Source organism: Polypterus senegalus, chromosome 1 (assembly GCF_016835505.1).
Source record: "Polypterus senegalus isolate Bchr_013 chromosome 1, ASM1683550v1, whole genome shotgun sequence".
In the NCBI taxonomy this organism is placed as follows: Eukaryota; Metazoa; Chordata; class Cladistia; order Polypteriformes; family Polypteridae; genus Polypterus; species Polypterus senegalus.
In genome coordinates this window covers 202,113,243-202,138,146 of record NC_053154.1, presented here as the reverse complement: position 1 = coordinate 202,138,146, position 24,904 = coordinate 202,113,243, and the positions used below count along the sequence as shown (strand labels likewise).

The 24,904-nt window shown below is 43.1% G+C and overlaps 1 protein-coding gene across 1 annotated transcript in view; it reads left to right on the top strand.

Annotated features, from left to right (window-relative positions):
* The window catches only part of LOC120518879 (M1-specific T cell receptor beta chain-like), a 31,919-nt gene extending 7,236 nt beyond the window's left edge, over nt 1-24,683 (top strand). The window contains exons 3-6 of the mRNA XM_039741887.1: nt 3,936-4,247; nt 5,853-5,948; nt 6,028-6,083; nt 24,135-24,683. Of these exons, the coding sequence (XP_039597821.1) occupies nt 3,936-4,247; nt 5,853-5,948; nt 6,028-6,083; nt 24,135-24,218 (548 nt within the window). The 3' untranslated portion in view covers nt 24,219-24,683. The remainder of the gene's footprint in view (nt 1-3,935; nt 4,248-5,852; nt 5,949-6,027; nt 6,084-24,134) is intronic.
* Nucleotides 24,684-24,904: the final 221 nt, after the last annotated feature.

The window sequence follows — 24,904 nt, the reverse complement described above, 5'->3', positions numbered from 1 at the left end:
TGATCAGATGTCTGAGCCACCTCATCTGACTCCTCTCAATGTGGAGGAGCAGCAGCTCTACTCTGAGCCCCTCCTGGATGACTAAGCTTCTCACCCTATCTTTAAGGGAAAGCCCAGACACCCTGCGGAGGAAACTCATTTCAGCCACTTGTATTCGCAATCTTGTTCTTTCAGTCACTACCCATAGCTCGTGACCATAGGTGAGGGTAGGAACGTAGATCGACTGGTAAATTGAGAGCTTTGCATTACGGCTCAGCTACTTTTTCACCATGACAGATTGATGCAGAGCCTGCATCACTGTGGACGCTGCACCAATCCGCCTGCCGATCTCACGCTCCATTCTTCCCTCACTTGTGAACAAGACCCCGAGATGCTTGAACTCCTCCATTTGGGGCAGGATCTCGCTCCCAACCCTTAGAGGGCAATCCATCCTTTTACAGCTGAGGACCATGGTCTCGGATTTGGAGGTGCTGATTCCCATCCCAGCCGCTTCACACTCAGCTGCGAACCGATTTAGAAAGAGCTGAAGATCATGGCCTGATGAAGCAAACAGGACAACATCATCTGCAAAAAGCAGTGACCCAATCCTGAGTCCACCAAACCAGACCCCCTCAACACCCTGGCTGCGCCTAGAAATTCTGTCCAAGTTATGAACAGAATCGGTGACAACAGGCAGCCCTGTCGGAGTCCAACTCTCAGTGGAAATGGGTTCGACTTACTGCTGGCAATGTGGACCAAGCTCTGACACCGGTTGTACAGGGACCAAACAGCCCTTATAAGGGATCCGGTACCCCATATCTTTGGAGCACCCCCCACTAGATTCCCCAAGGGACATGGTTGAACACCTTTTCCAAGTCCACAAAACACATGTAGACTGGTTGAGCAAACTCCCATGCACCTTCCAGGACCCTGGTAAGGGTGTAGAACTCGTCCACTGTTCCACGACCAGGACGAAAACCACACTGTTCTTCCTGAATTCGAGGTTCAACTATCCGACAGACCCTCCTCTCCAGAACCCTCAAATAGACTTTTCCAGGGAGGCTGAGGAGTGTGATCCCTCTGTAGTTGGAACACACCCTCTGGTCCCCCTTCTTAAAGAGGGGGACTACCATCCCGGTCTGCCAATCCAGAGGCACTGTCCCCGATGTCCATGCGACATTGCAGAGACGTGTCAACCAAGACAGTCCTACAACATCCAGAGCCTTGAGAAACTCCGGGCATATCTCATCCATCCCCAGAGCCCTGCCACCAAGGAGTTTTTTGACAACCTCGGTGATCTCAGTCCCAGAGATGGGGGAACCCACCTCCGAGTTACCAGGCTCTGCTTCCTAATTGGAAGGCATGTTAGTGGGATTGAGGAGGTCTTCGAAGTACTACCCCCACCGACCCACAACGTTCCGAGTTGGGTTGTGGCCAAAGGTGAGGACCTTGGTGGTCCGATCCTTGGCCACAGAAACAGTTGGAAACTTGTTAAGGGTAAATTTCATACAAACATTGGGAAGTTTTTCTTTACACAATGAACGATAGACACTTGGAATAAGCTACCAAGTAGTGTCGTAGACAATAAGACTTTAGGGACTTTCAAAACTCAACTTGATGTTTTTGTGGAAGAAATAAATGGATAGGACTGGCAAGCTTTGTTGGGCTGAATGGCCTGTTCTTGTCTAGAGTGTTCTAATGTTCTGATGTTCTCCTCAAAACCTCAACCAATGGCTAGGCGAAGATCCATCATGCCCCCTCTGCTCAACACCAGGTACACTGCAGCACATCCTCAAAGGATGCAAAGTAAGCCTCTCTCAAGGATGATATACTTGGAGACATGACCAAGTGCTTAAATGTCTTGCAGCTACTCTGCAAAGCAAGAGAACTGGCATCAATAGCCTGCCATCCAGAGAGACCAACTTAAATGTGCTTTTGTTGTTTGTTCGGGAAGAGGACCAAAGGCAACACAAGTTTTCCCTGAAGACCAGATTAGGTGAGATGGAGACAGTGCAGGACTGGCAAATGCTGGTGGATGTGGGCCAACGACTCACAGTCTCACCAGAAATAGGTCTTGTGGTCAAGGTATACTTTGTCGAGCTCACAGTTCTCTGGGAAGATGCAGTGCAGGAAGATTTTGAAAAGAAAAAATTGAGATATTCCAAACTTGCAGCAGAGGCAGGACAGCAAGGATAGAATGTAAAAATCTATCCAGTGGAGGTTGGATGCAGGGGCTTTGTTGAAACATCCACTGTAAGGCTGATGATGAACTTTTGCATTAGTGGGCATGCCCTACGCTATGCCATTAAGGAAATAACTAGGGTAGCAGAATGGAGTAGCCAGTGGCTATAGAGTAAAAGAAAAGACCCTATCTGGTCTCCCAAATAAGAGGGCTGGACAAATGCAGAGGGGGGTGGTTCTGGGACACCAGATACCACTGCTGAGGCTACTGGAGACGTTGTGGGCTTAGTCAGTGAAACATTAATGAAAGTAGGAGCCCACTTGACAACCCCAGTGATTTGGCTGTCTAGCCTCCTCAACATATTGGAAACATAGTACGATTCATTCTTTTAGGTATGCTGTCAGGTGTAAGCTTGGCTCAAGGAAGAAGACGCCCCTGCCTTGCATAGTCCCCAGGAACTATGGATGTTAAACATCTCATCCTGTGTATTTTAAATCTTGATATTTCATTCTTTACTGATGGTCCCAGATCCTCTGAGAAGGTTAAAATGACAAATTTCAAACAGAAGAAAGTGAGATCTATTTTTAGACTATTTCAAGGTCAGTGATTACAAATTTGATATTAGTTTTGATTTCTAGTTCTTTATTAGGGATCTAGCACTCTATGGACCATGAAAAATGACAAGCTTGTATTACAATCAAGAATACTTAGACTTTAAATATTTATATTGAAGCCCACATTTTAATATTTCAGATATTTAACTCAACTATTCATGTCTATTGTGTACTTCTATCTCATGAAGTAAATCATTACATTTCTTATGAACACCCTGAATTTTGATGGCTTATACTAATTCAGGCTTTTTTCCACTTTAAACACTAATTCAGGCCAATATAGAACCCATCCATCCATGGGACCCTCTCTCAGTGCTTCTTGTAGATTAATCGTTAGCCTTTCAAAGAGCCTGAAATTTAGAATTCACTTTAGATGATTCAGTGAAAATGATTGTTGCTTCATAAAAGAGGATTTGTGAAAACGCTCAAATATATTCATAGGGTTAACTAGTACCTCCCATTATTTTAGGAGATCAAAGTTAAACTAACTGGTAACAGAATCTCCTTTTTATATACTTGTTGAATGCCTCACGGTGCATAGAAATTTATAATAGGTGAATATAATAATGAAAATTATTTAGAGAGATCTGGAATAATTAGACAATGAGAGCTGATTATATACCCAGACGTGTCATTTATCATTGAGACCAAATTCTTGAGTTAAAATCTCAAGGCAGGTGCTGTCTTGGTAAAGTTTTTTGGTTCTTCCCACTTTCCAAAAATGTCTCACTTAATTTCTTTGGAAAAAGCTGAATTGTCACTGTGGCAGTATAGCCAGTAATAAACTGAGACCCTGTCTGAGGCCTGGTTCTGACCTGATCCTAATGCTGCAAGAAAGGACTGTGGCCTCCAGTGACTCTGTGTTGAAATAATCTGACCTGAAACACCAATGATCTTATAAATGAATGGTAACTGCCACCGGCAATTTGAATAATTGAGCTAAATCCCAAAATATGCTGCCTTTCCTTTCCATTTATTTTGGAAATACTGTATAACGTCAGCATTAACAGTTTGCTTCTTTATTTTGTAATCCAACATGTAATATAATTGTGCTGTATAGAACTATTTTATGTAAAAAAAATCACTGAATGTTTAAATGTTGTCTATGTGATTTTACATCATGCTGCCATCATTTCATGTTTCTGGCTTTCTTTTCATAGATGATCCTAAGATGAAAGGCAAAGTGTCTCTTTTTGTCTCACAGTACGGGTCAAGCGACCATGTGACTCTCATTTGTCTGGTGACGGAGATCTCCACACCCTACATGTCCTTGAGGTGGTTTATTAATGGCAATTTACAAAGTGTGCACACACCCGGCTCTGGGCTAGAAGTGCACAGTGAAAATGCAAGTAAGCTGAAGGTGATGAGCAGCTTGGCTGTGTCTGCTGAGGTGTGGCACACTGGTGCCGTGTGTGCGTGTCAAGTGCAGCTCGCTTTAAACACGTCGAGGCATAGCAGCATCAACAGAAAAGGTGGGTATAATACTGATGTATGAAAAGGCATGGAATGAACCGAATGTGACAATGAGTAAACACGTGCATAAATTAAAATAAAAAGGACATTTTTAAAAGACACACAGTTCTACACTATAAAAATAAATGGAATGTTTCCTACTGTACAACTTTATTTGACTGAGAAAAACATACCCTAAATAATTATTTGATACCAGCAGCTGCACACTGCGGTGAATACACTTGACTTGAGCATTCCTAGTTTTCATCATCTTTCTCTGTACGTTTAGCATTTGTTTGCTCAGAGATTAATGCACTTGTTGCTTCCTGAGCAGCTCTTCTTTACTCCACCCTAGCGGCCCGCTTTTTCTCTTCTTTTGTGGGCATCTTTTCACGTTAAAACTGATCAAGTAAGTGTTTGTGTTGTAATTACTTAGTACATTTTCTTTAATTTTTCACTTAAGCTGGCACTTAAGTCTTCAATCTGCCTCAAGAATGATTTAAGATATAAAGAGGTAAGGGAAGTGACGGCGAAGGTGGTAGGAATGAGAACGGCGCCCGTATGCATCCACCGGATGGCCGCCCTGCTGGCCACTGCCGAGAGTTGATTCTACAATAAAATTAAATAAAAATAAAAGGAGAAATAACCTTGGAGGTCAATCATCACCCCCAAAGCAGATAGTAGACGTTACATAGTATATGTGTACCAAATTTCAGGTCAATGGGTCAAACGGTGAGCTATAGGTGATTTAAAATCCTGGACAGACAAATGGACAGCCATGGTAGTGTCTTATATATAAAGATAGTAATAATTCTTTGCATTTATATTGCACTTTTCTCACTACTCAAAGCACTCAGCAAATGCAGGTTAAGGGCCTTGCTCAAGGACCCAACAGAGCAGAGTCCCTTTTGGCATTTGTGGGATTCGAACAGGCAACCTTGCAATTGCCAGTGCAGATCCCTATCCTCACTGTTAAAAGTTTCATAATAAGTTGTATTGAATGCAGACTGTTAGCTGCTTAAAATGCAAAAGATATTTAAAGTTAAAGTTAGTTAAAGAAAAAAAATAACACCTTTAGTAAAGAAATAAAAAATTAAGGATGTGATTTTCAGAACAGCAAGGAAGCATTGTAAACATCCCTTGAAGACACGAAGTGATATGTAGTAGGTGAGTCGTGCCATATTTGCTTCTGATTTACAAGATTCAATTTTGAGAAAGAAAGAAACCCACTCAAAGATATCCCAGAAAATTAATTAAAGCTGTTTAGCTGGAAAAATGAATGTAAAAAAAAACCCCACATTGCTCCAGTACTGGTAGGGATGAGGCTGGATGGACAGTCACAAAATATGCAAATGTAGAGAAGGCTTTGTCAAGTTCAAAAAGTTTGGCCCTGGTGTGTTTTGAGGTATTCTTCCTCCAGAATCATGTTTTTATATTTTCCATTTCAAATCACATCTTTTTTGCATCCTACATCTGATGGGTGTGTTATGGGTCAATTAATAATACTGTCGGCATGGACCACCATGAAGTTATGTGACCAAGAAAGTAAGCAATCAGAAATTATGTTTTTACAGTTTGTGCCAAACTTAGTGATGTGTGTTAATCGGGTTATTCTTTCATTCTAGGATCTTGCTTTGGAAAGTTTGCTGTTTTTACTGCAATAGCACTTGGATTTTTGTTACTTGTCTGGTTTGCAAGTTTCATACTGACAGATTGCAGAGGTACTAAAAATGATATTATATAAAAATATATAATTATTTTATTGTAAAGGAATAACTTAGTCTTATTTCCTTCATTCAGAGATGGCTGGAAACTGTGAAAAAAGAAGGGAAGAATTCTCCACTAGTGATGCAAAGGTATTAAGAACTTACTGTTTTCACGTTAAGGTTTTCTTTTCAGCTTTTGATACAGTTGTGCTTGTGAAGTGAAGTGAACCCTTTAGAATTTTCTATATTTCTGCGTAAATATGACCTAAAACATCATCAGATTTTCACTCAAGTCCTAAAAGTAGATAAAGAGAAACCAGTTAAACAAATGAGCCAAAAATAGTATACTTGATCATTTATTTATTGAGGAAAATGATCAAATCTATACTAATAAAAGGCAAAGCCCTCACTGACTCACTCACTCATCACTAATTCTCCAACTTCCTGTGTCGGGGTAGAAGGCTGAAATTTGGCAGGCTCATTCCTTACAGCTTACTTACAAAAGTTGGACAGGTTTCATTTCGAAATTCTATGTGTAATGGTCATAACTGGAACCTATTTTTCTCCATATACTGTAATGGACGTTAGCTTGACGGCCGTGGAGGGGTGGAGCTGCATGTGACATCATCACGCCTCCCACGTAATCACATGAACTGACTGTGACTGCAGTATGTAGAAAAGAAGGAAGAGCTCCCAAAGAGTGCTGAAGAAAAACGGCGAAATTGACAAGGTAGGAAAAGAATACGCTCCCAGTTGAGCTCCACAGCTAACACGGTCTTGCGGAAGCAACTTCGTCATGCTGCCACCAAATACTCACAGAAAAATCCACAAGTTAATACACACGCTGTCTCTAGAGTTTCTCCACACTCAATGTATTCCTCGCGCCCCCTTTATACCCTCTGATCTCCCATTTCAATTCAGATGCCTCCAATTTCCATTAAGGCTCTGCTGCACGATGACAAGTAATAAGTCTCAGGGACAGACCCTACAAAATGATGCCATTGATTTTAGGCAAGATTGCTTTTCTCCTGGACAACTATACGTTGCATTCTCAAGAGTGAGCTCGGATCCTCGCGCTCATATTACAACCGGAGTGCAGCCAGAAACTTTTAAGTGCCGGGTCTTAGCTAACATTAAATTAAGCCGTAGACATCCCAACATCACACAAGAGAGCAGCTCACGTGAACTGACTGAACGCAGTACGAGTGATCACTTCCATGCATCAAATCTGTTCAAAAAACACATTACACAATTGACAAGGTGATGGCTTTATATGTCGTTCGTTTATAAAACAGTGGAGAAGCTGTGTAAAGGCTGTTTCACAAAAAAACAGCGGAGCGTTTTATATGAGCAGCCAGTCAGCTAAAAAAGGGAATCAATAAATATCTATATAATCGTAATAAACGAGCAAAAAATAACATACAAGCCTCAGATTAAATAAAGGAAATGGGTACCTGAACAGTAAAGTAAGTCTCGAATAGCTACACAATAACTATAAGAATCATAATAAACGAACAATAAAACAGTACAGAACCGCGAAGCAAGGAGAAACGATGGCCTTATATGGCATTTGTTTATAAAGCAGCGGAGAAGCTGTGCGAAGGCAGCTACACAAAAAAACAGCAGAGCGCCACACTCTGAATGTATTCCTGGCATCACCGTTATACCCTCTGATCTCCCATTTCAATTGAAATGCCTCAAATTTCCAGTAAGGCTCTGCTTCGCGATGACAATTAATAAGTCTCAGGGACAGACCCTACAAAAGGTTGCCATTGATTTGAGCCAACATTGCTTTCCTCCTGGACAAAACTATACGTTGCATTCTCAAAAGTAATATATATATATATATATATATTGTGGCAGTAGGGGGCGCTAGTGCTCCCTTAAACCCTCAGGTATGACTCCAAACACCAGGTAAAGGTCCAAGACCTTTTATTATTTTCTTCAGTGCACCAAGCACCCTCCACACTACTCATATACAATAAACTCACTATAATAAACACAACACTCTCCTCCTCGCCCAGACACTTTGCTCCTCCACCTCCCAGCACAGCTCAGTGTCTGGACTGAGGCACCGTCCTTTTATAGCCCCTGACCCGGAGGTATTCCTGTCCTGACAGTCCATAGTTCCTTACTCCTTCCGGGTCAGGGCAATCAGTCCTTTTCTTTAACCCGGGAGCACGTTGTTAGCTCCTGTCACGTGACCATGACGTACTCCCGGGTCATAGGGCATGAAAGAGCCCATAAGCCCCCCCACAGCGACTACTGATGGCCCCCAAGATATCCAGCAGGGTTGTGTAAAAATACTACAAGGTCCATAATGCCCTGCTGGACCTCGGGGCATGATCCTGCTGTCGGGAGAGCTCCTCCTGGCGGCCTGGGGTGCGGACCGGCATGGAAAGCCGCAATCCTCCACATTTCCCTCAGCGACGACAACTGGGCGGAGCGCCTGGCTCGCAGGGACGCCCTCCTCCAAGAGGACGCGCCAGCCGGACCCTGGCTGCGATGTCCATGTGTCCCGCAACCTTGGGGGAACAGTGTATCCTTAATGCGCCCGCTCCCCTGTCCTTCGGGAACAGTCTCGCCACTCGTGGCCCAGCCGACAGCAGTTGTAACACCGACGATGTCCCCCTGGGTGTCTCCCTCTGCGAGACCAGAAACACCTCGGGAATTCCGTCAGCCACCTCCGCCTTTCTCCACCAAGGAAGGGTTTATGGCCGCATTGCTGCCCTTTAGCCCTCTCTCCGATATGTCAGGAGACCCATGCTTTGGTTTGGGGACCTCCTGTTTCATCTGGGGCTTGTGCTCAGCTTGAGGCTCTCTATGGAAAGGAGAGAGCCTCTTTGCTGTCTGCACACCCGTTGTCCTACGCTTATTAGGTTCCGGCGTCATTAGTACCGACTCGCCCCGATGTACAGCACCATCCAGCTGCACGGGCACGAGTGGCGCTTCCGCCGGCGCTCCTATCACCGGCGCTACCCCGCACGCCAGACCGATCGGGTCCTGGAGAGTTGCACAGCCCCGGAAAGCCACGTCAAACGCATGCCCTGGGCTGGTTGCTTCGTTCCCCAACCATTCGGTCATCGTGCTCCCGTCTCTTGTCGGGCACACGGTGCTTTGACAACCGCTACTCATCATCTGCGGTGCCCGATTGCACTGTGTTCCCTTACACTCTACGACGCGGGACGGACTCACCTGTACTCCCGCATCGATCATCTCCGGAGCTTCCCAACCCAGCCGCTGCACGTAGTCCTGCAGAGCCTTTAACGGGTTTGCGGCCGTCGCTCCCAAGTCCTCCACACGTTCCTTCAGCTGTTGTAAATCCTGTAAGAAACGGCGAAGGGGCGCGAGGTATTCCTCGAGCCTCCATAAGTCCACAGAGTTAATGTTTACGGCCGGAGTTGTTTGCGCTTCCGCATTTCGCTTACCCTCCAACCGGGAAACAATGAGCACGTCCCCTCCTGGCACATGTTCAGCTGGGTCGCGCAAAGGCTCCTGGGCTTTGGAGTTCTCAGAGGGACAGCTGGCTTCTACGAGCCGGCTGCAATCTGCCTTTTCTTTCCCAATTGCAGACCCTTCAGCCACAACCCGTCCCTCCTTGACGATTGCTGTCTGTGTAGGCGCTGCTTTGCACGCCTTCCCCTCCCCTTCCAGGAGGCTCGGACGCGTCAGGGAATGGACGACTTCGCCGGAGGACTCCAAATTACTCTCACCTTCCCGGCATGCACCACGGGTGACCAGTCTGTTGTCCTCGTATGGAGCCGTCGCTAGCTGTCTCGCGTCCTGGCTTGCCTTCAGGGAGCCGCGGCCATTTTCCCGGAACATGAGGCAGGCATCGGAGACACCGCTGAGATTCTGAATGCGGGCGTCTGCAAAACAGGATAAAAAGCAGCCCGCTGCATCGGGCGCTTTCCCTGTACCTACCTCCGGACTTGGCAGCGGTGGTCCCCGTCTACTTGGGGAGTTCAGTGCGCCCGATGGCTGACTGTGCTCCTGCTTTTGGGCTACTCGGGCTCGTTCAGCCTTTATCAGTGCGCGGTCCTCCTCGCTCCCAGTCAGGTAAGCCCAGGTCATGTCAGCCTCGGTCATATTCTGTACCCCGCTGGTACTGACCTTCTTTTTCCCTGTCTTCTTCCCCATCACAGTCCGAAGTAGCAAAGGCTCAACAGCAGCTCTCTCCATAGCGGGTGCTGTTTGCACTTCCGTGTTCTGATGCGTGACCTTCTTAGGGTTGTCTGCCCACACAAAATTTGTTTTTAATGCAGGTCCCCTGCCAACAGACGGCCAGTGAATCCTGCCGGCTACGCCAGTGTGGCAGTAGGGGGCGCTAGTGCTCCCTTGAACCCTCAGGTATGACTCCAAACACCAGGTAAAAGTCCAAGACCTTTTATTATTTCCTTCAGTGCACCAAGCACCCTCCACACTACTCATATACAATAAACTCACTATAATAAACACAGCACTCTCTCCTCCTCGCCCAGACACTTTGCTCCTCCACCTCCCAGCACAGCTCAGTGTCTGGACTGAGGCACCCGTCCTTTTATAGTCCCTGACCCGGAGGTATTCCTGTCCCGACAGTCCATAGTTCTTTACTCCTTCCGGGTCAGGGCAATCAGTCCTTTTCTTTAACCCGGGAGCACGTTGTTAGCTCCTGTCACGTGACCATGACGTACTCCCGGGTCATAGGGCATGAAAGAGCCCATAAGCCCCCCCACAGCGACTCCTGATGGCCCCCAAGGTATCCAGCAGGGTTGTGTAAAAATACTACAAGGTCCATAATGCCCTGCTGGACCTCGGGGCATGATCCTGCTGTCGGAGAGCTCCTCCTGGCGGCCTGGGGGTGCGGACCGGCATGGAAAGCCGGCAATCCTCCACTATATATATATAGGTTTGGATTTTTTTTTCTCCCTAAATAATAAAATCCATAATTTAAAAATTGCATTTTGTGTTTACTTGTGTTATATTTGACTAATGGTTAAATGTGTTTGATGATCAGAAACATTTTGTGTGACAAACATGCAAACGAATAAGAAATCAGGAAGGGGGCAAATAGTTTTTCACACTACTGTATATATATAGATATAGATATACAGTGTAGATATACATATATAGATAGATAGATAGATATATACATATAGATAGATATATATATAGATAGATATATAGAGATATATATATATATAGATAGATATATATATGTATGTATGTACTGTATATGTGTGTGTGTATATATGTAGATATATATATATATGTCAGCAACACTCATGACAATGACAAAACAATTACATTGTCAATCATGTTACATTATTATTAAAATGTTTCCTTTTCTTTTTCATTACTTCTTTAACACACTACTTCTCCGCTGCAAAGCGCGGGTATTTTGCTATATATGTACAGTATATGTGTACTGTATATGTATATATATGTATATATATATATATATATATATACAGTGGTGTGAAAAACTATTTGCCCCCTTCCTGATTTCTTATTCTTTTGCATGTTTGTCACACAAAATGTTTCTGATCATCAAACACATTTAACCATTAGTCAAATATACCACAAGTAAACACAAAATGCATTTTTAAATGATGGTTTTATTATTTAGGGAGAAAAAATCCAAACCTACATGGCCCTGTGTGAAAAAGTAATTGCCCCTGAACCTAATAACTGGTTGGGCCACCCTTAGCAGCAATAACTGCAATCAAGCATTTGCGATAACTTGCAATGAGTCTTTTACAGCTCTGGAGGAATTTTGGCCCACTCATCTTTGCAGAATTGTTGTAATTCAGCTTTATTTGAGGGTTTTCTAGCATGAACCGCCTTTTTAAGGTCATGCCATAGCATCTCAATTGGATTCAGGTCAGGACTTTGACTAGGCCACTCCAAAGTCTTCATTTTGTTTTTCTTCAGCCATTCAGAGGTGGATTTGCTGGTGTGTTTTGGGTCATTGTCCTGTTGCAGCACCCAAGATCGCTTCAGCTTGAGTTGGCGAACAGATGGCGGACATTCTCCTTCAGGATTTTTGGTAGACAGTAGAATTCATGGTTCCATCTATCACAGCAAGCCTTCCAGGTCCTGAAGCAGCAAAACAACCCCAGACCATCACACTACCACCAGCATATTTTACTGTTGGTATGATGTTCTTTTCTGAAATGCTGTGTTCCTTTTACGCCAGATGTAACGGACATTTGCCTTCCAAAAGTTCAACTTTTGTCTCATCAGTCCACAAGGTATTTTCCCAAAAGTCTTGCCAATCATTGAGATGTTTCTTAGCAAAATTGAGACGAGCCCTAATGTTCTTTTGCTTAATAGTGGTTTGCATCTTGGAAATCTGCCATGCAGGCCGTTTTGCCCAGTCTCTTTCTTATGGTGGAGTCGTGAACACTGACCTTAATTGAGGCAAGTGAGGCCTGCAGTTCTTTAGACGTTGTCCTGGGGTCTTTTGTGACCTCTCGGATGAGTCATCTCTGCACTCTTGGGGTAATTTTGGTCAGCCGGCCACTCCTGGGAAGGTTCACCACTGTTCCATGTTTTTGTCATTTGTGGATAATGTCTCTCACTGTGGTTCGCTGGTGTCCCAAAGCTTTAGAAATGGCTTTATAACCTTTACCAGACTGATAGATCTCAATTACTTCTGTTCTCATTTGTTCCTGAATTTCTTTGGATCTTGGCATGATGTCTAGCTTTTGAGGTGCTTTTGGTCTACTTCTCTGTGTCAGGCAGCTCCTATTTAAGTGATTTCTTGATTGAAACAGGTGTGGCAGTAATCAGGCCTGGGGGTGGCTACGGAAATTGAACTCAGGTGTGATACACCACAGTTAGGTTATTTTTAACAAGGGGCAATTACTTTTTCACACAGGGCCATGTAGGTTTGGATTTTTTCTCCCTAAATAATAAAAACCATCATTTAAAAACTGCATTTTGTGTTTACTTGTGTTATATTTGACTAATGGTTAAATGTGTTTGATGATCAGAAACATTTTGTGTGACAAACATGCAAAAGAATAAGAAATCAAGAAGGGGGCAAATAGTTTTTCACACCACTGTATATGTATATGTGTGTGTGTGTGTGTGTGTATATGTATATATATGTTTATATAACTTTTGATCATTCCTGCACACCGACTTGGAGGAATTTTAGCTCATTCCTCCATATAGAACAGCTTCAAGTCTGGGATGTTGGTGGGTTTCCTCACATTAACTGCTCGCTTCAGGTCCTTCCACAACATTTCGATTGGATTAAGGTCAGGACTTTGACTTGGTCATTCCAAAACATTAACTTTATTCTTCTTTAACCATTCTTTGGTAGAACGACTTGTGTGCTTAGGGTCGTTGTCTTGCTGCATGACCCACCTTCTCTTGAGATTCAGTTCATGGACAGATGTCCTGACATTTTCCTTTAGAATTCCCTGATATAATTCAGAATTCATTGTTCCATCAATGAAGGCAAGCCGTCCTGGCCCAGATGCAGCAAAACAGGCCAAACCATGATACTACCACCACCATGTTTCACAGATGGGATAAGGTTCTTATGCTGAAATGCAGTGTTTTCCTTTCTCCAAACATAATGCTTTTCATTTAAACCAAAAAGTTCTATTTTGGTCTCATCCGTCCACAAACATTCTTCCAATAGCCTTCTAGTTTGTCCATGTGATCATTAGTAAACAGCAGATGAGCACCAATGTTTTATTTGTAGAGCAGTTGCTTTCTCCTTGCAACCCTGCCATGCACACCATTGTTGTTCAGTGTTCTCCTGATGGTGGACTCATGAACATGAACATTAGTCAATGTGAGAGAGGCCTTCAGTTGCTTAGAAGTTACCCTGGGGTCCTTTGTGACCTCGCCGACTATTACACGCCTTGCTCTTGGAGTGATCTTTGTTGGTCGACCACTCCTGGGGAGGGTAACAATGGTCTTCAATTTAATTCATTTATACACAATCTGTCTGACTATGGATTGGTGGAGTCCAAACTCTTTAGAGATGGTTTTGTAACCTTTTCCAGCCTGATGAGCATTAACAACTCTTTTTTTCTGAGGTCCTCAGAAATCTCCTTTGTTCGTGCCATGATACACTTTTACAAACATGTGTTGTGAAGAGCAGACTTTGATAGATCCCGGTTCTTTAAATAACACAGGGTGCCCACTCACACCTGATTGTCAACCCATTGATTGAAAACACCTGACTCTAATTTCACCTTCAAACTAACTGCTAATCCTTGAGGTTCACATACTTTTGCCACTCACAAATATGTAATATTTGATAATTTTCCTCAATAAATAAATGACCAAGTATAATATTTTTGTCTCATTTGTTTAACTGGTTTCTCTTTATCTACTTTTAGGACTTGAGTGAAAATCTGATGATATTTTAGGTTATATTTATGCAGAAATATAGAAAATTCTAAAGGGTGCACAAACTTTCAAGCACAGCTGAATATATATGTTTTTATACTATAAGCACAGTTTCTATCTTTCTACATTTAGACACTGTTGTCTGAAGGTGTATTAACAATGAAATTTAATAAGGAGAATACTTTTAGATTTCTTATTATATACGTAATGTGTAACCACTCATTTTTTGGAAGATTAACTTAATATGTAATTATATGTCAAGTATACAATGCATGATGTTATGGGTAGAAATGTCAGGCAATAGGAAGATTAGTAACAGTAGTAGTAAGAGTACTAGCAAAGGTTTGGTCACATATACAGAGTACAGTCATAGTGTATCTAAACAACATGCAACATGTCACCCCTCTCTAGAGGCGTAATAAATAAGAATGTATTTAAATACCATGAAATTCCTCTTTTTACATAATTTAAGGAGACCAAATTACTACAAGATTTTATTAAAGAAAAAACAAGACTGGAAAAGACAAATGAAACAAACAAATCAGCCAAACCAAACCAGTGCTTGAAATGGGTCAGTATTTACCTGTACGCAGCTCCAGCAACCTCTACAGTTTCTACTTAGAGTACTGGCAATGGCGTTTAACGTACTGGTGCCAGTACATTACATGACTATGAAAGTTATGTGTCATGGTGCTGCAACCTTTCCTCCTCTGATTGATTAATATGTCCTGTAAAAGTAATAACAAAAGTTGAGAAGGAGCAAGACACTGACTAAACTGAGTACTGCCAGCTATTCTGTTCCACTTCAATCGCTGAGCCAAACACAAAACTATGTACTCCACTGGGCCTAACTGCACATGAGTTTTGCACCCTGACTGTCCGGCCAGGTACTTACATCACTTGCTCACCTTTGAAATGCTACACAATACTAACTCCAGCTCCTCCTCTATAACACATACAGTAACAGGAAGTCTCCCTGCTTCCACCAATTGGGCTGAAGGACTTCTAAAACTTTACCCATCAGTCAGCTATTTTACTTTTGCTGTGGACACTTCTGTGTTATGTAATCATTGCCATGATGCATTATGTGGTTGCCATGTTCTGGGGATGGAGACCAGGGGCCTCATATATAAACAGTTTCCACGCTCACATTGTGATTTATAAAAACTAAACTTGGCATAAAGCCACGCACATTTTCACACTAGCTCAATCCCTTGCGTACGCAAGTTCTCCGCTTGGTTTTGCAAACTGGCGGCACCCAGCGTCAAAGCAGTGCTACTGTTCCTGTGTGGTTTCCCTTTAGTTTTAAGATTCACATCCCTGACGCAGCTTTATAAATACACTGAAATTAACCGCATATTGTTTATTAGTTTAATGCATCTGATTGTAATTAACCTGTAACAATATAACGGTCCACAGAATGGTCAAACTATTCTAAATACCATCACTGCTTTAGTGCATCACTGAGTATTTAACCCACTGTATCTGAGTGTGGAATCACAGCTGTAAGGCAGCTGATCAGATTATCGGCATACAGCATCTAGCACACGCTGCCTCAGCCATGCGCGCAGTCTATTTGAACTGTTTCCAAACGGCAAACGCTTCAGCGCTTTTCCTGTAGGGACCTTGCGGTTCAGAAACAGTTTCATCCCAAGTGCTGTAAATGCACTCAATCAGTCCATCAATTGTTCCTGGTAGAACTGTTTGCACTTATAAGTACAATCAGTCAGTCAGTCACTCATTATCCAACCCGCTGTTTCCTAACACAGGGTCACAGGGGTCTGCTGGAGCCAATCCCAGCCAACACAGGGCACAAGGCAGGAACAAATCCCAGGCAGGTTGCCAGCCCACCGCAGGACACACACAGTCACACACCCATCACACACTAGGGACAATTAAAGATCGCCAATGCACCTAACCTGCATGTCTTTGGACTGTAAGAGTAAACTGGAGCACTATGAAAATGATATCAAGTATACATCTTAATATTTAAATTGTTCAGAGAGATGTAATATCATGAATGTGATGTATTCTGTGTCCTGTTGGTGGAAGAGAAAGTACTTTAAGAAGCACGTAGTGATTCACACACATAGAGCGCAAAAAAGAACACACAGAAAGAAGCATTTAGTGTGCTACTTCAGTTATGATGGGATCTGAGAAACTAAGATGACGTTTATGACGTTCTACGTTGATGACAAAATAAAGTACATGATTAAAGTAGAAATTTCAAGATTAAAGTTGACATTTGGACATTTTTTTCAACAGTGTCCCTATTTTGTTTTTCTTTTCTCTGTACCCTAAAACGCTTCCATATGACACTCAGACGGTGGGCTAAGACTCACCTTTTTATGGAGACTTTGATATCTGACCACTTCTTATTTATTTCGGACACTTTGCAACTTTCTGAAGTTCAACTTTCAAGTTTCTCCGCCACTCTGTTACTTGATCAACTTCCTTTCTTTGTTTATATCACTGCTTAAATCAACAAATAGTATGTTTTTCCTTGCCTCCACTTGGTATTCGCTGAAATTCTTCTATTTCCCCTGTGCTTTTGCCATTGTCTTTTCACAGAACGCGGAGCTGGGAGGAGCTGGGGAGTGGCAGCAGGAGCGTGTACGTGTGTTACTTTTCATGCTAACTGGGATTTATGGAGAGGAAGAATACATACATACACACTCATGCATACACAGTGATGAATCAAATGCAATATACTATGCATCAAGAACCATTTAATAAGCCACTACTAAAGGCAAACAAGCTTCCAAAAGGCAGACACCTGCCTATTAGATTCTGTGTATTCAATCATAATTATTATCAATTTATGAATCACAATCGTACTGTTTCCAACATACAAAACATTTAGAGAATAAGAAAGCCACAGTAAAAATTGAATTTCTTTCAAATTTTTGCATTTGGCTTTTTGCAACAAAATAGAAGCAAACACATTAAGGCCAGAGATATCTATTGTAATTACAGTGTACATGCAATAAAGAAAGGTAATAAAACCTAAACAAAATGCTCAACAAAGGTTAAGTACCTCAGGTATCAAAACCGTAACAGTAAATCAACACAATAGGTGCAATACCTTTTAGCTAACTGTCCAAAATCAAGATAATCTTTAAATCTGAACAGATTACAGAATAAAAGATAGAAAGTAGACAAAGGTCAAATTTGCTTCTCTGTGCAATAAAGACTTTTACTGTATAGCCTCTTGCTTTAGTTGCTCTGTTACTGGTCCTCATTACACAAGGTCTGCAAAAATGCTGTAGAAAGGCATGGGACTTCATCATCATCATCATCATTGTCACTGGACTCACTAATGTTAGCTTCTTGTTTCTGTGTAGTTTTTGTCATTCTCACTTGAGATTACCATCATTTTCAGCACCCACTCCTGGCCAAGATAATCTGAGGTTCTTATGTGCTGATGCAAATCCCAATAGTTGTAAGGCTTAATCTTTTCTAAGAAAAATCTATCAAGTTTAGGCACATTTTGCAATGTGGCCACATTTTTTTTTTGTATAGAAAGTAGTTACCTAGCAAGCCAGTAACCACATGGGAACTTAACAATCCAGCCCTGGTACCAAGTAGACGTGAAGATGAAGACTTTTCTCAGATGTTTGACAAATAAAGTCTACATATCACACAATAATAATAATAATAATAATAATAATAATAATAATAATAATAATAGACACATGAAGATACAGTTGTGGCCAAAAGTTTTGAGAATAACACAAATATTGATTATCACAAAGTTTGCTGCTTCAGCGTTTTTAGATTTTTTGTCAGATGTTTCAATGGCTGCGGTGGTCTGGCACCCTGCCTTCGGTTTGTTTCCTGCCTTGCGCCCTGTGTTGGCTGGGATTGGCTCCAGCAGACCCCTGTAGTTAGGATATAGCGGGTTGGAGAATAGATGGATGGATGGATGTTTCAATGGTTTAGTGAAGTATAATTACAAGCATTGTATAAGTTTCAAAGGCTTTAATTGACAATTACATTAAGTTTATGCAAAGAGTCAATATTTGCAGTGTTGCCCCTTCTTTTTGAAGACGCCCTGGCATGCTGTCAATCAACTTCTGGGACAAATACTCACGGATGGCAGCCCATTCTTGCATAATCATTCCTTGGAGTTTGTCAGAATCTGTGGGTTTTTGTTTGTCCGCCCACCTCTTGTGGATTGACCACAAATTCTCAATGTGATTAAGGTCTGGGGAGTTTCCTCACCAATGAACCCAAAATGTTGATTTGTTTGTTCTCTGAGCCACTTAATTATCAAATTTGCCTTATGGCATGGTGCTCCATCATGTTGGAAAAAGCACTATTCACCAAACCAAGCTGTTCTTGGATGGTTGGGAGAAGTTGCTCTCGGAAGACGTTTTGGTACCATTCTTAAAAATGATTCACAAGTGCAATGCAAATTGGGCTAGTGATGTGTGTTGTAAAATATCACACATGCTCAGTACAAATCAGGCAGTGTTTTAGTGAGTAGTGAACAAATGTGTGATACAAATCGGATGGGGATGTCTTAGATGGATTGTTGTTGCTAAATTGAACCTAGCTTGTGTGTGCAATGGACTGATTCCCTATCCAGGGATCACTCCTGTTTTGTGCCCTCCCCATGATTCTGCCCTCATGGACAGATGTAGCATACAACTTTTTCAGATAATATTGATAGTCTACAGAACAAAGACTTTATGTCTTATCATCAATATTTAATAATGTCCATAACGGTGCTTGGCGATTACTTTCTGAAGTGAATCCATGCCCCTTAGACGGAAGGATCACTGCAAAGGAGGACTGTGAAGTGAAGCAAAGTGCACAGCTTATCCACTTTAAAAATAGCTGAAAACCACAATAATGTTTTGCTTTTTGACTTTTCCCATCTTAAAATCACATTGATATGTTGTTTTGCTTTGTATACAGTATATAACTTCAAGAAGCAGATCAATACTAGATAACATTTTTTGCTTAAAACATGGAAGTATTCAGTAAGATGTAATACTTTTACTATCTATTGACCCATGTTCTCATTAACCTTTTTGTAAGCAGCAAGAACAGACAAGGTGTTTTTAAAATTAATAAAAATGCTTCACGTTAGAACACAGTTCTGTATGGAAAATTAATATACTTTCACACTGTAGCTAAAAGTGACTGTATCCTTTATCTGGTATGATATAAAATTTTTGCCGCATTCTCTTTTTTGGACTGCTCAGATAAATTTTGCACTTGATATATATCTGTCTAATATGCCTCACATGCACAAAATGAATAAAAAACTTTTGTCAGGCACATGCAAACTAAAGGATGCTGGTTGCTGCTCTACTTCACATTATTTCAGTGTAGTATACATGTAGATTCATCAGCTCATGATGATAAGGAAAGGAATCAAGAAACATTAGATCAGAGCTGTTGGTCTCAGCACATTTAGCCCTCTCACAGTGTTCTGCACAAGGAAACAAATGCCTCGAAGGACATGAGACATGAGTGCAGTGGGACAGGTCCAGATGCAGGAGAGCAGTGCAAATATGTTTGTTTTTTTTTGCTAATCATACTTCACTAAAAAAATCAGATCTGTGTCACGTATGAGTTCAGCCCTTTTTTGGTTTCACAAATCAAAGGCAAGGTTGTACACAGTGATATATAGCAATGGTACCATTGCTACCAACAACAGGAGTTCATGAAAATGATCTGAAGCAACAAAAATAACAATATTAATTACACAAATGAAAAGGTCAAACTCAGGACACTTCAAACATCCATCCATCGTCTTCCACTTATCCGGGGTCAGGTCGTGGGGGCAGCAGCTTAATCAGAGACGCCCAGACTTCCCTCTCCCCAGTCACTTCTTCTAGCTCTTCCAGGAGAATCCCAACGCGTTCCCGGGCCAGCCGGGAGACATAGTCCCTCCAGCGTGTCCTGGGTCTTCCCTGGGGCCTCCTCCCAGTTGGACGTGCCCGGAACACCTCACCAGGGAGGCGTCCAGGAGGCATCCTGATCAGATCCCTGAACCACCTCATCTGACTCCTCTCGATGCGGAGGAGTAGCGGCTCTACTCTGAGCCCCTCCCGGATGACTGAGCTCCTCACCCTATCCTTAAGGGAAAGCCCAGACACCCTGCGGAGGAAACTCATTTCAGCCGCTTGTATTCGCGATCTCGTTCTTTCGGTCACTACCCATAGCTCATGACCATAGGTGAAGGTAGGAACATAGATTGACTGGTAAATTGAGAGCTTTGCCTTACAGCTCATCTCCTTTTTCACCATGACAGACCGATGCAGAGTCCGCATTACTGCGGATGCTGCACCGATCCACCTGTCGATCTCACGCTCCATTTTTCCCTCACTCGTGAACAAGACCCTGAGATGCTTGAACTCCTCCACTTGGGGCAGGATCTCTCCCCCAACCCTGAGAGGGCACTCCACCCTGAGGACCATGGTCTCGGATTTGGAGGTGCTGATTCTCATCCCAGCCACTTCACACAGCTGCGAACCAATTCAGAGAGAGCTGAAGATCACGGCCTGATGAAGCAAACAGGACAACATCATCTGCAAAAAGCAGTGACCCAATCCTGAGTCCACCAAACCGGACCCCCTCAAAACCCTGGCTATGAACAGAATCAGTGACAAAGGGCAGCCCTGGGGAAGTCCAACTCTCACTGGAAACGGGCTCGGCTTACTGCCGGCAATGCGGACCAAGCTCTGACACCGGTTGTACAGGGACCGAACAGCTCTTTTCAGGGAGTCCGGTACCCCATACTCCCGGAGCACCCCCCACAGGATTCCCTGAGGGACACGGTCGAACGCCTTTTTCAAGTACACAAAAATAGACTAGTTGGGCAAACTCCCATGCACCCTCCAGGACTCTGTCAAGGGTGTAGAGCTGGTCCACTGTTCCGCGACCAGGTCGAAAACCACACTGTTCCTCCTGAATCCATGGTTCAACTATTTGACGGACCTTCCTCTCCAGGACCCCCAAATAGACTTTTCCAGGGAGGCTGAGGAGTGTGATCCATCTGTAGCTGGAACACACCCTCCGGTCCCCCTTCTTAAAGAGATGTTGCAAAGACGTGTCAACCAAGACAGTCCTACAACATCCAGAGCTTTGAGGAATTCCGGGCGTATCTCATCCACACCCGGGGCCCTGCCACCAAGGAGTTTTTTGACCACCTCGGTGACTCCAGATGGGGGAGCCCACCTCCGAGTCCCCAGGCTCTGCTTCCTAATTGGAAGGCATGTTAGTGGGATTGAGGAGGTCTTCGAAGTACTCCCCCCACCGACCCACAATGTCCCAGAGTCGAGGTCAGCAGCGCACCATCCCCACCATATATGGTGTTGACTCAATGTCCCCCACCTCCCTCGAGACATGGTCGAAGTTCACGTTTGGGTCTACCAGACCTAACCGGCATCTTCCCCCCACCATCGAAGCCAACTCACCACCAGGTGGTGATCAGTTGACAGCTCTGCCCCTCTCTTCACCCGAGTGTCCAAGATATGTGGCCGCAAGTCCAGTGACACGACCACAAAGTCTATCATTGAACTGAGGCCTAGGGTGTCCTGGTGCCAAGTGCACATATGAACACCCCTAGGCTTGAACATGGTGTTTGTTATGGACAATCTGTGATGAGCACAGAAGTCCAATAACAAAACACCACTCGGGTTCAGATCGGGGGTGCCATTCCTCCCAATCACGCCCTTCCAGGTCTCACAGTCATTGCCCACGTGAGCATTGAAGTCTCCCAGCAGTACAAGGGAGTCCCCAGAAGATATGCCCTCTAGCACCTCCTCCAGGGACTCCAAAAAGGATGGGTACTCCAAATTGCTGTTCGGCGCATACGTACAAACAACATTCAGGACCCGTCCCCCCACCCGAAGGCGGAGGGAGACTACCCTCTCGTCCACCGGTGTAAACCCCAATGTACAGGCTCCAAATTGGGGGGCAATAAGTATGTCCACACCTGCTCAGCGCCTCTCACTGGTGGCAACTCCAGAGTGGTAGAGAGTCCAGCCCCTCTCAAGGAGATAGGTTCCAGAGTCGAGGCTGTGCGTTGAGGTGAGCCCGACTACAGTATATCTAGCCGGACTTCTCGACCTCACACATTAGCTCAGGCTACTTCCCCTTCAGAGAGTTGACATTTCACGTCCCAAGAGTCAGCTTCTGTAGCCGAGGATCGGACCGCCAAGGTCCCCGCCTTCAGCCACCACCCAACTCACACTGCACCCGACCTCCTTGGCCCCTTCCATAGGTGATGAGCCCATGAGAAGGGGGACCCACGTTGCCTCTTTGGGCTGTGCCCGGCCGAGCCCCATGGGTGCAGGCCCGGCCACCAGGTGCTCGCCATTGAGCCGCACCTCCAGGCCTGGCTCCTGAGGGGGGCCCCGGTGACCCGCATCCAGGTGAGTAAAAACGCCATCCAAATTGTTTCTTCGTCATAGGAGGTCTGTTGAACCGCTCTTTGTATCATCCCTCACTTAGGACTAGTTTGCCTTGGGTGACCCTACCAGGGGCATAAAGCCCCAGACAACAGAGCTCCTAGGATCATTGGGACATGCAAACCCCTCCACCACGATAAGGTGGTGGTTTGAGGAGGGGACACTTCAAACACTCCAAACACTCCAGTGAAAATAATAACGACAAAAACTAAACATAGCAACTCAGATTGTGATAATAAGATCCTAAGACATTGCTTTTTTTTTTCTTGTTCCCTAGATAAACACTACATGGTTGTTCTACTTTATTTGAAACTTGTTTGCTTCTCTGCTGAAGTCAGAAGCTGTTCAAATAACGTTTAGAGTCTAAAAAAACCTAATTTGTTGCAATTTGGGGTAACACTGGAATGGCATTAACTGGCATATACCAGCAATAGATAGATAGATAGATAGATAGATAGATAGATAGATAGATAGATAGATAGATAGATAGATACTATGAAACATTTTGAAACCCCAATGTTAAATCAACTTGTTTTTATTCAAATACTGCATGTCCTTATTTCTGTTTTGGCACATCATTATAAATAAACTTGTGGTGATATGTGATGAGAAGACATGGGCAACCAGGACAGGCAGAAGAAATCTCTTCTGTTAGACTTGCTGCAATTCTCGATTCACATGACATACAGTATGGTAATCTGCTCTGTCTATGCCACAGGCAATATTTCTCCAATTCACTCTTCCACTAATGCTTTAAACATTGATGTTATCTTTGGTAGTTTGGCAACGGCCTGTTGTGCCAGTTGCTTGACTTAGGCAGCACCTATGTTTTCACTTTCTTTTCATGATGGATCTCATTGTTGTCAATTCGCTTACTTATGGAGATTTTAAATACCATCACACCCACCCGTCTGTTGCCTGTAACATTATGCGACATGACACACCAGTTTCTCACTGTCTCACTTAATCTATAAATCGACTAAATCTTTATCTTTTTACAAAAATTAAATATGTATTTTTGTGACTGGTTGGTGGATGCCTGGTGAGGAGGCCCGGTGAGGAGGCCCTTTGGGTTTGGAGCCCATCCTCGCAGGGGCTGTGTTGTTGTCCACTAAGTCAGAGCTTAATGGCCGAACAGGTAGCATTTCCTGGACCCTTGTTGAATATTCTTTCTGTGTTTGCTTGTATTTTCTAATGTACCTGTACAAAGACATCAAAGTAGATTTAAAGGTAATTTTAATTTGCCCAGGGTGAGTTACCTATTAAAGTGGGGAGCTAATTTGGGACATGGGGGCAAACTAAAACAGAAGCAGGACCTCACAGAAGTAGAAGAAAACAAGCCACTCTGTATTAAAAATATGTTTAAAAATGTAAGTTTGGAATGGCATTTTTCTTAACTGAGCTACTTTCTTTTTAGGATAACTATGATATAGTCACCTATGCAAAGCTGGATTTTGGACCTCATGGAAAAAATGACAAAATCGTCAACAAACAGGCATAATATATCACATAAAAGTGGGCAAAATTAAAAAATGTATTTCAAGAAAAAAACAATTCCTGTGTGTATGTTACGTTTTTGCTTAATGTTATGCTTTAGTTAATGTATAAACAAAATCATTCTATATTATTTCAGCATATTTTTCTTACTGTTCTTTTCTTTAGTGAGTGATAGCATTCTACTTATTCTGTACAGCTGCTGAATTTTGATCTATGAGCATGCAGTACACTGAAAAAGCTACATTTGTACAAAACTTATCATTATTATGTCTCTTTAATAATCAGCTTAATATATTACCATTAATTTCATTTAGATGTTGGCTGAATTTTCCCTTTGAATGTATTTTTTTTTTGCTGATATTGTCATTTAAATGCAGCTCTTCAAAGTTAAAGGTGCATCAGTGGCTGATGCCTTCACATCTGTCCCCGGGCGCAGCATCCAGGGGGCGCCAAATTGATGTTACAAAATTTTAGAATGAAATGTTTTCCATTCTTAAATGCACTAAAAAGTAAATAAAAACATTTGCATACTCAGTCCATCACTCCATCAATTTGAGGATATCTTTTTCCTATGTTTTTTGTCTCTGTCTGATTTTGAAGCATGTATTAGTTCTATATACCCAACAGACAATAATTTATCCCCTCCACTAGTCTAACATGCTTGACTCCCACCCAGAAACATTTTTGACG